General features: G+C 40.4%; 1 protein-coding gene across 12 annotated transcripts in view; it reads left to right on the forward strand.

Annotated features, from left to right (window-relative positions):
• Positions 1-12,120, forward strand: part of LOC134631552 (serine/threonine-protein kinase BRSK2) — a 175,206-nt gene that overhangs the window by 84,612 nt on the left and 78,474 nt on the right. For all 12 annotated transcript variants that reach the window (XR_010094412.1, XM_063479984.2, XM_063479991.2 and 9 more), the window contains one exon: positions 11,290-11,384. Coding sequence is in view for 11 of the 12 variants with exons in the window: in XM_063479984.2 (XP_063336054.1) it covers positions 11,290-11,384 (95 nt within the window). In the remaining variant the exon portion in view is untranslated. The remainder of the gene's footprint in view (positions 1-11,289; positions 11,385-12,120) is intronic.

Below are 12,120 nucleotides of genomic sequence, written 5' to 3' on the forward strand. Positions count from 1 at the left end.
ATATTGGGGTTATCTAACAAACGACAGTCACACAGTGTGCAGCTCTTTGAGTAGTGTCTAGAGGCTGTGAAGCCTATCAGAAAGTCATAATCAAGGCATCAACTGACACTCTCCAGGGGTTAAAGGATGAGCTAACACACAAATGTTCCAAACATGGCACATGTGTAAACTGGTGAGATAATTTTTTTGATTAGGCACCTCATTATTGTATGCAGTTATGTATTTACTAGCCTGATGTCAGACACTCGTTAGACCTAGTCTCCATCTTCAATCTGCCATTGCTTTGATTGGTTGGCTGCCATCCATCCATCCATCCATCCATCCATCCATCTATTGCTTTCATTCTTTTTTTTTCTTTTCTTATTTTTATTGCTTTCATTCTAACTAGGTTCTGGGGTGATGACATCATTCACTGATGTCATCACTGGTGCATACTCAGGCCTACATCTTGACTTTGCTCTTGACTTTTAAGACAGGGTTTTAAGAATAGAGTGAATTGAAAACACTTCATCAAGTTCCCCAGCCCTGACGACCAGCTTGACAACAGCTTGACATCAGGGAGAGTCCCCCCCATAACACTGATTGGCTAGTAGTTGATTCTCCTGTAGTTTCCCTTGTTTCGACTGGTTTTTCATTCGAGAAAGTGCTGTTTCATGATGAATCAGTCGACGCATGGGGTGGACGTAATCAAAGGTCTGGACCCAAACACTGTAACACTGTAGATGAGTGTGTGTGGGTGTACATGTGTATGTACATGTGCATGTGCACATGTTTGTCCTGTCTGCTGCAGTTGCTGCATTTAGGTCTGGTGTGGCTAATTAAAAGAATCCTGCTTGCATTATTCATGAGGCTGTAATTATACATTCCTTTTGCTGATCCCCAGTCAGACATTAAAAATAGATCTGAGTCTCTCTGCACCGCCCTCCTAGGCCCCACTTTCTCTGTGTTTTGACTGTCTCTCCACGCATCTCTCGATTTAGCTATCCTTATCAGTATTTCTCAGTCTCCCTGTCACTGTCCTCATTGTCACAGCCTTTTTTTGTATTTGTTCTTTCTATCTATCCTCTCATCTCCTCTGCAGTGTCTTCATTCATGCTTGCGCTGATGTCCCTGTTCAGGATTCAGGCAGAACATTCCTCTGACAGTGTCACTCTCGCTTGGCTCTGTGGCCTGACCTCCAGTCACATCAGTCCAGAATTCTGACTCAAATATTTTGAATCCGCAATGACATGTCCACAGCGAGATTCAAGAGAGAAAAGATATCACTGCCTGTGATCAGCTTAATGGGGAGACAGCCTCCTGAACAATGGACAAAATCACTGCCAAAAAGTTTGGCCTGACTTTTTATTGTATCTATTTGATCTAAAAAATCAGCTGTAGCAGAATTCAGTGTTTCATATGGAAGTGTAATATGAACCCTTTACAAATACCATAGCGAAGGGGTGAGCAATTAGTTTTCTAAAGGAGTCACATGAGAAACTGGGACTGTTGTGGAGGGCCGAAACAACAAGCTGAACTCATTTCTGCTCAATATTAAATCATTATGTGGTCCTGCACAACATTCCCGGTTTCTTTTGTGGCTCTTTGGGAAAATTCTTTACCCACCTTAGTTTGTGGAAATGTGGGGAAATGTGTAAAGTGCACAACATGTCTAAGCCATAAACCAGGAAACCCTTTTCTGGAGTCAAATATTCATAAGACAGAATGCACCTACCTCAATGACAATGAAGCTTATTTGCCTTGTAGGCAGAAGCAACGGTGTGAAGTTTGCATCTTCCACCAAGCAAGTGATAAGCTTTTCCATTCCTATATTTACATTCTGATAAGGCTAATGTGTAAAGAGTGGGGATTTTGCAAGATATGCCAATCAGAAAGACTGTTACCAACTAAATGGATTGCACTGTTCTTGCTGCCCTTGGGCGACACTCACAATTGTTCTCTTACTTGTATCAGAATGTGTAAAATAGATTACCACCTTGAAGCCATCTACAACTTCCATCACCTCGCTACATTTCATTCTGTGATTGTTGGGGCAATGTTATGCAAATCACAGTTGTATACATGAAATTGGGTTTTCACAGCTTTAGTACCTCCCTCTCTCTACAAACAAACATGCTTGCTTTCTGAAATACTCGACCTACACCTGTGAACACAGAGAAAACAAATATTATGAAGAATACAAAGTGTGACTTTTTGTGTGTGTGTGCATGTAATTTGTGTTTAATATTGTAATTTTTGTTGTATGAAAATGTTTCAAAGTATCAAAGGTAAACTGAGACCACTTTGTCTAGAGGCTATTAGTATGGAGTATTAATAAAATACTAAGTTGGGAGTTAACTTATATTGGCGCTGCTGAGCAAACGTCTTATTTTACACAGGCCAAATAAACAGTTTCTGTATTCATGCGTCAGTGTGCCTCCCTTCTCGCTCCATCACTCCAGGGCTAAACTGCTCTTCCTGCTTTTGAAGCTGTTCTGTTGGTCTGGGCCGCTGGTGTTACTGATGTTGTTGCTGTTGCTTTGGTTGGTAGGGCTTAGAGGGTTGCAGGGGAATTCAGGCTGGGTAGACTAACGTCACGGCTGACTGAAAATGCAAAAGGAGTGAAAGAAGAGGCGGAGGAATGGAGAAGATACAGATTTAGTGAATGGGGAGAGGCGAGAAATGATGTGTGTGAGAAGCAGAGAGAGGAAGAGAAACTGAATTCATTGAGTAGCGAAGTGAAAATTGTTTGATCGTCAACATTCCTCCTCCCGCACAATATGACTCAACAGCTTTGTGCTGGTGTATACTTTTTCCTTTTCTATCTTTCTTTTTGTACATAGGTAAGATGATGAATAGAAATGTGGAGATAAATAAGTCAGAAAACAATGAGGGGTGAAGAAGAAATGAGGGGAAAATGGCAGGGAAAAAACAAAGCAAAGAAAAGGATGTGGAGTAACTGTATAAGCGGAGAAAAAGCAGAAACTCATTGGAATAGAAAGCTGGGCCAGGCCAAAAGGTAAATCTTTAAACCAGGTCGGGTGTTTTCTTCTCTGCAAATATGACTTCTCACAAATAGCATTGCATAGTATGATGAGTATAGATACATAGTTGGCACATAGTAATATTCTGTGGGAGGGATTCACTGCCTTTCCTTTCTATAAATGCAGGCAAACAATGTGCTGACATTATTTTAATAATAATAATAATGATAATATTTCTGTATCTGTCACTTTGTCACACCCAAGAATATACAATGAAAATGTGTGCTCCTGTTGAAGCCGCCACCGACTGATGTTTGACATTGCAGACGTTCAATGTAGTGATATTTATTCAGCAAACAAGACTGAAGACGGCATAATTTAGTCAGTTCCTATCCTTGTGCTGGAAAGTGAAAAAATGGTACAAAGGTGTGAAGATGTGGGCGTGAAAGCGTCTTCTACCCTTTGCCCTCGTGGAGGGAATTCCCACGCCCTGCTGCAAGGGCTTTCCACATGGTCAGAAAAGGCTCTAGGAAGCCCTAGTACCACATTGTGTTTCCTTTCAAACACTGATCCTAGGGCAGGGCTGTGGCCCTGATGTAGAGCAGTCAGGGTTAGAGAGCAGAAGTGGAAAGAGGCTCACAGATCTGTGCCTAAGGGCAATGAGCTTCTCACAGCCAGCGCCTCAGGGAGAGAAAGCTAAGCCAGCATAAGCTACTACCATCTGCCTGCATTGGTTTAGCACTTCTGAAAGATCAAGATTTGAAAGTGAGAGAGGTGTGCTAGTGGGAACATCTCTTTTTCATCTTTTGCTCTCCTTGCCTTGTAGTTGCTTCCAGATGGAAATTAATCCAGTAATGATCTTTAACTGCTTGGTTGCCAGGGCTGTGAGGAGGATAAAGCAGAAAACACTGACTCCGTGTGTGGCTCTTGTACCTGTGTGCAGTTAGCAGGTGGAGATCATAAAGCTCTTCTTCTTCTAGGCTCAGGAGAGTACAGGGTGTTCATGTACGCTCTCTCCCTCCTTTGTTTCCTTCTTTTGTCGTTGATTGATAGCATTAGAAATCAGCTTCACAGTCAGGGTCCCACTCCTCTCCTATCTGCTCTTCCCCAGATACCCACTTATAAATCAGCCACTGATCAGACTACTTTGAAAGCTGGAGCGCTCTCACAAGTTAACACCGAAGAAGCGAGTTTCTCTCCTCGTGTGTTGGGGGTTTCCCGTCTTTGCCAGGTTAAACAACTTGAAGGGAAGGGAGAAAAAGGCAAACATAAACATGCCAACAAGGACCTATTGGGAAAACCTGAGGGTAAAAAAAAAAAAGATAATGGGGGTGGGGTCAGATAAACTGACTCCTCTGCAAAATCTTTCTCTGTCAGTTCCAGTCTTTCAACTTGATTCTAGTACATATTCAGTTAAGGCTGGACCCTAAGCCACCCCTCAGTTATGGTTGTAAAGGCTCAGACCTCTGCAGGACTTCATTTGATGCACTGAGCACTTTGTTGCCGCTCACCTGTTTTGACTCTCCACTACAGCATGTCATTAACATTTTTTGTTTGTTTTTTGTTTTTTCCTTTCCTTTAGTTTGTATTTTGTCTGGTCATGCTATGCTATGCTATGCTATGCTCAGGGTACCTCCCTGAGCCTGGTTCTGCTGGAGGTTTCTTCCTGTTAACAGGGGTTTTTTCCTTCCCACTGTTGCAAACTGCTTGCTCATAGGGGGCAGTTTGATTGTTGGGGTTTTCTCCAGAATCCTATGGGGTCTTTAGCTTCCAGTGTAAAGTGCCTATAGACAACTAATGTTGTGATTTGGTGCTTTATAAAAACCAGAATTGAACTGTTCTGAAATCATTAACAATATCTAACAGTATCAAATAGAGATGAGCTAAAGTTTGTTAGGGAAATGTGTTGCACACATAAATTGTTGCGTGGGCTGAATGTATGTGTCAAATTGGTAAAAACATTGTTTCTTCAGGCCAGCGGTCTCATGTCAATTAGATCTTTTCCAGAAAAGTTGCTTAATTCAAAATGTTCCAACTACATGCTGTCATAATGAATACACTCTAGGACCCATTAGAGAGATTTCTTAGGACAGCAAGTTCTGCAGCAATATCTTGAAACAGTGACTTATGAAGTTAGACCAGAGGTTCATTACCAAATCAGAGCTGACACATGGCTCAGTGATATAGAGAAACAGATGCACTGCCAGATTTTTTTATTTTTTTTTTAGTTTTTGAAAAGTAGCTGATTAGAGGGATTTTCACAACTGTGCACATTCTGCGGTTAATTAAGTTTTCCCATTGGCGATAAAGAGGTGCTGTACAGCGGATGCTCTATGTGCATGTTCTTTTTGCGACCTATTGCTTGCGTCATGCTTTCTTATTTAAACGTTTTCTTTCAACCCTTGTTTACACCTTTTGTCTAGCTCACTCAGCACAGTTTGCTCAGCTTTTATTTTAAAACGAATATTTCTCAGCCGAGATTTGTGACATCCAGCAAGCTTCCAGCACAGTGCACTTAAACAATGCTCAACTCATGATGCTCACCGAGCAGTCGGCCAAAGTTCTCACTCTGCGTCTTCCTCCAGCAGTCCCTCCACATTAGGCCATTAATCACAAGGGTGCATGAAAAATAAAGATTGTGTAGCTGGGGTACAGGCTAGAGTGGGGGGGGGGGTCAGTCAAGTGGTCTCTTCTGCCCATGAGTCCCTGGTCAGTGCCATTATTCTTCTACTGTTGTGAAGGCGAGAGTTTTGATGCTATTGATTTGGGAGGAGGGCAAAGGAGAGGAGACATCAATATACTTGCTGATGCAGTGGCATCGCAACCTTCACTGCACAGCCTGCTTTTGTCCGTATATTGCATGTGTCAGTGAAAGCACGTGCGTGTCTTGTTTGGTTCATAAACCACTCATATGTGATACTAAATCACAATACAGTTCTTCTGTAGCGAGAATCTAAAGAATGCTACACATCAGCTTCAAACTTGCACAGAAACTTGCTTCGCATGCGCACACAGAGCCATGCGCTGGCAAATGCAGCCCTCATGTGGACCAAATCTTTGTGCTTTCAGCTGAAGCCTTACATTTGGACCTATGTTCAAAGACAGCCTACCTACTCATCACAGCATGAGCCAGACAAAATCCTGGTGTCTTCCTCTTCCCTCGCTTGCCAGCTTTCATTTTTTTTCTGTTTGTCCAAGGGTGCTGTTATAGACAGGTGAAAGGGGCATTGGCAGTAGGTGAGCTCTTAAATTACAGCACACTCGAGAGCAGAGGAGGGGAGTTTATTTTGGGTCATGGAGAAACTGAGGTTAGTTAGCTATCGCAGCATACTTGAAATAAGTGAATCACAGTGCAGTTATTTTGAGGGTTTTTTCTTAAATGTGTTTGATGTTAGGAGAAGGATCATGTAGGGTCATGGGTCAAGGGTCATGTATGAGATGTACCGTTCAATGTTCCCTCTAAGCTGCGCACGTGCGCAATTGCGCACTGCTGGCACAGTCTCTGCACACAGAAAATCTGCGTTGCGCACAAAAAAAAACCTGACAGTACCTGAATTGAAATTAAAATTAATACTTTAACAATTCTGTTTTGCAGTGTGAGTCAGTAAGTGACTGGCTGCTCCCATATGGGATTAGAGTGATGCCACCTTATCCCATAGTCCAGCCAATAATGCGATTCACATTCGTATATACGCAGCCAATCAACGTAGTTGACAGGCTATGTCAGCGTCCTTATGTGCCGACACCGGTGTTTTAGGTAGCAAAGCGGCGTGGCTGATGTGGAGTGAAGCCACGTAAATGACAACGTGTACAACCATTGGAGATGTGAGCAGGACAGACGGAAAAAGTGTGGACTTTATACCAGTTTTTAAATTGTGTTGATAGGCCACGTAAAACCAGAGTTGTGATATAAAAAAAATGCAATGTTTGGTTTTCTTCCTGAATACTATCGTTGTTTATATTTACTGCGGGAAGAAACGGTAAAAACGGCGTTTTATAAGAAAAAAAGCTCGAAAGCACTCTCCACCTGTGAGCAAAAACAAAAAACCCCGCCTCCCCTTTCCTATTCGTCCAAAAAAGTACCATGTCGACCAATCAAAAAATGATATGGCAACGTGGCATCTAGTTGTTAAGAAACGGGGGGAAGTTTTAGGAGTGACGGCGGTGTTTTGAGATGTGAGAGATTTGAGGCGTTTAGCGCAAACCTTGTGTAGTTAGTGTGTAGTTAGTGTGTAGTGTAGTCAATAGTTTTGTTGTGTGTGTCAGAACAATGAGGCGACTGCTGAGTGTTACAGGTGTTACAGGAGTGATACATCTCCTGTTGTCAGGCCTGCAGGTATCAGGCTGTTGTTCTCCTTTATCTCATAGTGGACAGAAATTCTTTTTGGAGTGGCACAAATAATTTGTGTGGCATCAGATTTGATGCAGAACAGCTGATTGTTCTGTAAATAGTTTGAAATGTTTATTTAAAAATGCATTGGCTGCATTTAAAAAAATAGCTGCAAAAAACGTTGTTTGCATAACTCTTTGAAGAAGTAACTATATAATTAATTGCCCAGCATTGGTCATTATTTACTGTATTTTGCAGACAGAGAGTTACAGGACTCTCTCCCAGACCACAGACTCATACTCATAATACAAGTCAGAGCTTTATAGAAAAAAAAAGAAAAGAAAGAAAGTTGTGTTTTCGAAATTGGAGTTCAAGTTATTTTTACTTCCAATAGTGTTAACATACTACACAGGTCAATGACTAGATTTTTTTTACATTTTCATTGTAAGTGGGCTAAAGCAGTTAATTAAAGGTAGTCTAACATAAATGTAAATGCTGTAATTTGATTTGATTTTAATTAACTATTTAACTTGGATGGAGTCGATGCTGGCGTGATCACAGTGCACACGTCTGATGTCGCTCACAGTGGTGCAAGGGATCGCTCAGGGAGTTTGTGTGTTCGCTCAGACACATAAAAAATTAAAGGGAACATTGACCGTAATATCATCAGCTTTGTCATAGGTGTAAGAGCCAGGGAATTTATTTTGAAGGTACAAAATTGCAGAGAGATCTCAACCACATGCCACCAGTCTACAGCTTGTCCTTTGAACAAAAGCCAATTCATTGACAGAAATCCAAAAGAAAAGAACAGAAATGCTTTACTTATTGCATTTTTTGTCTGGTGTGTTATGGTAGGATTGACAACTTTTTCAGGGTTTCTTATTTTGCTCTGTGTTCTAGTTTGGCAAATATGACTTTGAGTTTATAGGGCACACTTTGACATTATGTCCAAGTGTTGTTTACTTGGCAAATGTTTTTTTTTTTTGAATGTCTGAAAGTAAGACCCACACATAATGACATGCTTTAGCTTGTTTTAAGCGCTCTATGCCTCATTTTCATATAAAATACAAGCTGTGCTACCAGCCTAGCTTCAGGGATAGCAGTGATTTACATCATTTTGATTCTGACACATTTCAACAACCTTTTATGCAGACATGGACAAGTTGACATTTCTGGCCTTTAGAAATATCCTGACAACCACTGGATGGATTGCTGTAAAGTTTAGTACAACAATTCATGTTCAGCTGAGTATTTAATTGACACATTTGGTATTGTTTAGAAAGGACAATCTGACTTCTGTCTGTTGTTGGCTTTAGCTAGTAATTTGAATGTGTTTTTCCACGAGCATTAGTTTTATTTGCTTCTTGTTGTGACTCATAATTTTGAGATATTTTGCATAAGAGGGGCTAATGTCTTATGTCTTATGTACTGAACTTCCTTGTAACAGTTCATTTCAATCCATAAGCAAAGTGGTTGTAAAATCATAATGTGTTGTCTTCTCGGTGCACATTTTCTCTTGCTAATGTGCCCCCTGCTCAAGAAAACAAAGGCATTGGAGGAAGATGGATAGTGAGGCGAATAATCCAGTTAGCTTTTCATGTGTTTGCAGGCAGATATTTTCTCTTTAATGTGTTTATCATGACTTATGAGCTTCTCTATAGCAGTCATTAACATATGATTACCATCACAAGGCTAATGGGTTTGTCTGTTGTTCCCCCTTCTGCTCAACTGCCTCATCCCCTTTCCAAAATGTTTTCTTTCTAAATCTTTTATCTTCCTCTTTTTAACATTTGCTTCCCATCTCTCTGTCATTCTCTATCTCTCACACCTCCTTTCCATGTGTTTCCACTTTCGGCCCCTGCGGCCTCTCAACTTCCCAAGATAGAGGCTCACACCCACACACTCCCCATTATTGCTTAATTATCTGTGGCCTGTCATTTGAATAATGTTGTGTCCTTTACTTTCAATCTATTTAAATTTTTTGGTTTCATCTTTCACTTGATCTTTATTCACTTTTTCACTCCTCCTTCACTATATCCCACGATTGGCCCTCCCCCCCACCTTCATCTCTGTTGCGTTCCAGGCATTTCTGTGGCGTCAGAATACTTCTGCTTCCCTGTGTTTCAACACCTCCTCAAAGCTCATTGACTCTCCTCTTATACTGGGTTATACAGAAATAAATCTATGAGAAAGACATAGCTGAGCATCCTAAAAGCCCACATTGGTCTGCTTCACACCAGCAAACCCTTTCTGTAGGATATTACTCTATTCTTTAATCTTTCATTGACTGATCACACCTTATATTAAAATATAGGGTGTGATAAAAAGAAAATTATGACTCCATCCATTAAAAAACAAACAAACAAAAAAACCCCTATACTTGTTTGTATTTTGGCCATTATTAACTTCAAGGATGTTTTACTGTACACCTCCGGACCACTGTCATTATTCTTGCTATTTTTAGATTGCTCCCTGGAAGTTCCATTCACACCACTTGCACTCGTGCAGCTGCAGCAGCAGGCTGAATCTTCTGCACTGTGTCAAATCAGCAATCCATTCACTTGAATTTCAGTTTGAAGAAGAACATGCAGTCACAGGAAGCTGACACTTGCAAGTAAGGCAAGGAATTTGTCACTGTAGAACTCCCATGCTGACTGTGATCCTGGGGAATTAATTTATAGTGCACAATGTTGGGGAAAAAAGGCAAGCATGCTCCTTACTGTGCTTCTCACCTGATGTGATGTGAGCCACATTTGGGCTCAGGACAGATTCTTCCACTGAATACTGCTGTCTTCAGTAATGATCATTAATGTGACTGTTGAGTCAGTTTGACACAGACGTTTATGTTTGCTGTCTGTGCAAGTCCGAAGTTCTCTGGTGAAACTGAGTTTTCATCAGAAAGGTATTTCTAGGGAAAATTCTAAATGTATGTGGAGCACCGAAAGAGGTCCTCAAAGTTTAAAGAGGCTAAATTAAATCAGGTTCAATTTTGCTTTTCAGCTGTTAAATTGCTGAAGTCGTTTTTTTTCTAGATATAGTTTCTAGATATAGTTTGCAGTTTATATCTGCCAAATCATGAGAAATTTCCATGAAAGAGAACCAAAATTTGTTTTTTGGAGTGTTTTGTTTTTCTTGTAGTTTACCCCTAACTAACAAACATCTTTCTAATAAAAATGTAGCTCAAATGAAAATGTATTGGTGCTGTTGTCATGGCTTCCCTGTATCAAATGCACACATCACTTTGTTCCACTGTAACTACACTCGTCGTTGTTGTATCCCTGTTGGTTTTCTACATTGTTTATGACTGATCACTTAAGTGAGGACACCTGGGGACATTTAGTAAGGCAACGCAGAAGATGCTTTTTGGGTTGTGTGAGAAATCACAGGAATTATGTGAGTTTTGACAGAGTCTTCGCGTGGGAGTCCCTATACAACTGACTGGCACACTCAGATTTCTACCCATGAATCAGTGTGTTTGTCTTGTGAAGAAAATGGTAATGTTTTCTGCTGGGTTTTTGAAATATGCCACTCTACTTTTTGTTTCTCATTACAGCTCTGTGCAGTTTTTCTTCATTCATGTCATTTTGGATGCTGGTTGATAATTAGTTTTTATCCTGCACTTCTTTTTTTATAATCCTATTGTTTGTTGCCATTTTAGATGAATTAACATTACTGCATTACAGTGGTTTAATACATTATCGGAATCAATAGAGCAAATGGCCTGCTCACTTACTGCCTTTTTGACTCAAATAAACCCCAGAGGGCAGTTAATTTAAGGCTCTGTGTACACTTCACAAGTCATTACAAGCATTAGCAACATTTGGTCCTTAGCTGCTTTATATTATTCTTGTCAATGCACTTGACAAGAGAATTTTTTTAAAAGTGTGTTTTCTAAGAATCACAGCCCATTTTAGGTCTTTTCCTAATGTGTTCAGTGGAAATTCATATTCAGCAGAGTGTCTGACCTAATGAAATGTGTATTTCCTTTTTTTTCAGGGTTGGTCAAACTTGGAGTCCACTGTGTAACATGCCAGAAAGTCGCCATTAAGATTGTGAACCGTGAGAAACTCAGCGAGTCAGTACTAATGAAGGTATGTTTGCGGCTCTTAGTCTTCGGACTTTCTGATGAGGATGGTTAGTGCAAATAAAAAAATAATTTAGTTTTCTGTATTGTTTTTGCCTTACTATCTTACCATAAACTTTATTATTTGTCATGTTCCCACAGTTGATGGACGAATAGTATTCTAAGCTAGTGGACTTCCTCAGCAGAACCAAGGTTTCAAAAAAATCAACAGCTGATCTTGCAAAAATTCTTAAATATTAGCAGTTTATATCAGAGAGTGGAATCACATGCTGAGGTAGTGACAGCAGGTCTTTGAAGCAGCTGATTTTCATCCTTTTCACATTTCAGACTCAGAGTCAGCTGCTTAGCTCCCCCATCAAGCAAGAGTCAGAGCTTCTAATGCACAACAGCAAAGCGGCTTTCTGTGACTATAATTAGTATGCTTTTACTAGTAAGTCTGCATTGTTTCTTTTTAAGGCATATAGTAGGATAGAATTTGTTTTCTTTTTTTTGTCATTACATCATAGGATTCCTGCTGGGAAGTTCCATTCAGTGCAACATTGTCCCTTGTTTTGATGGAATAGTTGTAAAGAAACTAAAGAGAAGAAGAAGAGCGAGGGCAACTCAGAGACACTACAACCAGAAAATGGTAGTTATAGGATACACGCAGAGACAAGTGCTTGCTGTAATTGTTAGCTTATGAGCTGGAAAGCAGGAGGAGAATGGGTCTGCTCACAGTAAAGGTTATCTGAAAATGGAAAATC

The sequence above is a fragment of the Pelmatolapia mariae genome, linkage group LG7, assembly GCF_036321145.2.
Source record: "Pelmatolapia mariae isolate MD_Pm_ZW linkage group LG7, Pm_UMD_F_2, whole genome shotgun sequence".
In the NCBI taxonomy this organism is placed as follows: Eukaryota; Metazoa; Chordata; class Actinopteri; order Cichliformes; family Cichlidae; genus Pelmatolapia; species Pelmatolapia mariae.